We start from the raw sequence: 1,614 nt of genomic DNA, 5'->3' as shown, positions 1-1,614 counted from the left end.
TTTTGGGGTGCTTTGAGTGCCCACCTGGGATCCTTGCGTGTCCCATCCCGGATCTTCAGGGCGCCCAAGGATCTCGGTTCCTATTTAGGATGTACCTGGGCTTCTTTGGGAACACGTTTGGGATGTCTGGGGCGCCCACCTGACCGGGTGCCCACCTGGGGGGGACCTTGGGGTGTCCACCTGGGATCCTTGGACCTTCCATCCGTGGTTCCTGGGATGCCCACCCGATTTCTGCCCCTCTTTGGGGTACATCGAGCGCCCATTTGGGATTTCCAGGTGGAATCTTGACCCGCCCATCCATGATTCCATTTCGGGCCCCTTCAGGTGCGCCCCCCACCCCTCTGCGCCCCCTCCTCACCCCCACGGGACCTTCCCGGTGTCCCCGCAGAGCTCCGGGAGGCCGTGGAGGAGGTGCTGCCGGACCTGCGGCGCGACGGCGTCCGCGTCTTCTACCTGAGCTCGGCGTCGCCCACGCCGGGGGTGGAGGCGCTGCTCCCCGCCATCGAGGCGGCCTCCGATGAGCCCCTGCCCGCCTGGCACCGCGCCGGCGTCGCCGCCAACTCCAAGGCCATGTTCATCTACACCTCCGGCACCACCGGTGAGCTGGGGAACCTCACCGGGGCTGGGCTGGGGCGAGCAGGAGAAGCTTGAGAGGGTGGGGCAGCTTGGAGGGGTCTTGGGGGGGTCTTTCTCCAGGCCTGACCATTGTGGGTCCACCTGGGCCAGGTGTGTCCTGGCTGTGTCCACCTGGGCAGCTTGGAGGGGTCTTGGGGGAGTCTTTCTCCAGGCCTGACCACTGCTGGTCCACCTGGGCCAGGTGTGTCCTGGCCATGTCCACGTGGGCAGCTTGGAGGGGTCTTGGGGGGGTCTTGGGGGGGTCTTTCTCCAGGCCTGACCATTGTGGGTCCACCTGGGCCAGGTGTGTCCTGGCCGTGTCCACGTGGGCAACTTGGAGGGGTCTTTCTCCAGCCCTGACCACTGCTGGTCCACCTGGGCCAGGTGTGTCCTGGCCATGTCCACACAGCTTGGAGTGGTCTTGGGGGGGTCTTTCTCCAGGCCTGACCATTGTGGGTCCACCTGGGCCAGGTGTGTCCAGTGTTCCTGGGAGGGTTGGGCACCACTCACGGGATGAGCTGGACCAGGTTCCTCACGGCTCCTCCGACAAGGCACAAAGACCCCCAGCTGCAGGGGGGTCGTGGTCACCGCCGGTCACTCCAGGACCCGGCCAGGACCGCGCCCCACCGCCTGTTGTCCCCCGCAGGGCTGCCCAAGGCCGCGGTGATCACGGAGCTGAGGCTGATGATGGTGGCCAGCCTGGGCAGGATCTGTGGCCTGCGGCCCGACGACGTCGTCTACACCACGCTGCCGCTCTACCACTCGGCCGGGCTGCTGGTCGGGCTCGGGGGGTGCCTGGAGGTCGGTACGTACCCTCCCCCCCCACACGGACAGGATGGATGGGGAAGGGCTGGAGAGATGGAGGGAAGATGGATGGATGATGGATGGATGATGGATGATGGATGATGGATGGATGGATGATGGATGATGGATGGATGATGGATGGATGGATGATGGATGGATGATGGATGGATGGATGGATGGATGGATGGATGGATG

The 1,614-nt window shown here is 65.1% G+C and overlaps 1 protein-coding gene across 1 annotated transcript in view; it reads left to right on the top strand.

The window, feature by feature from the left end:
* The window catches only part of LOC107199154 (very long-chain acyl-CoA synthetase-like), a 13,839-nt gene that overhangs the window by 5,982 nt on the left and 6,243 nt on the right, over positions 1-1,614 (top strand). Inside the window, exons 2-3 of the mRNA XM_015616493.2 lie at positions 386-598; positions 1,262-1,420. Coding sequence (XP_015471979.1) covers positions 386-598; positions 1,262-1,420 — 372 coding nt within the window. The remainder of the gene's footprint in view (positions 1-385; positions 599-1,261; positions 1,421-1,614) is intronic.

This window comes from Parus major, unplaced genomic scaffold (assembly GCF_001522545.3).
Source record: "Parus major isolate Abel unplaced genomic scaffold, Parus_major1.1 Scaffold470, whole genome shotgun sequence".
In the NCBI taxonomy this organism is placed as follows: Eukaryota; Metazoa; Chordata; class Aves; order Passeriformes; family Paridae; genus Parus; species Parus major.
This window is presented reverse-complemented; position numbering and strand designations above follow the sequence as displayed.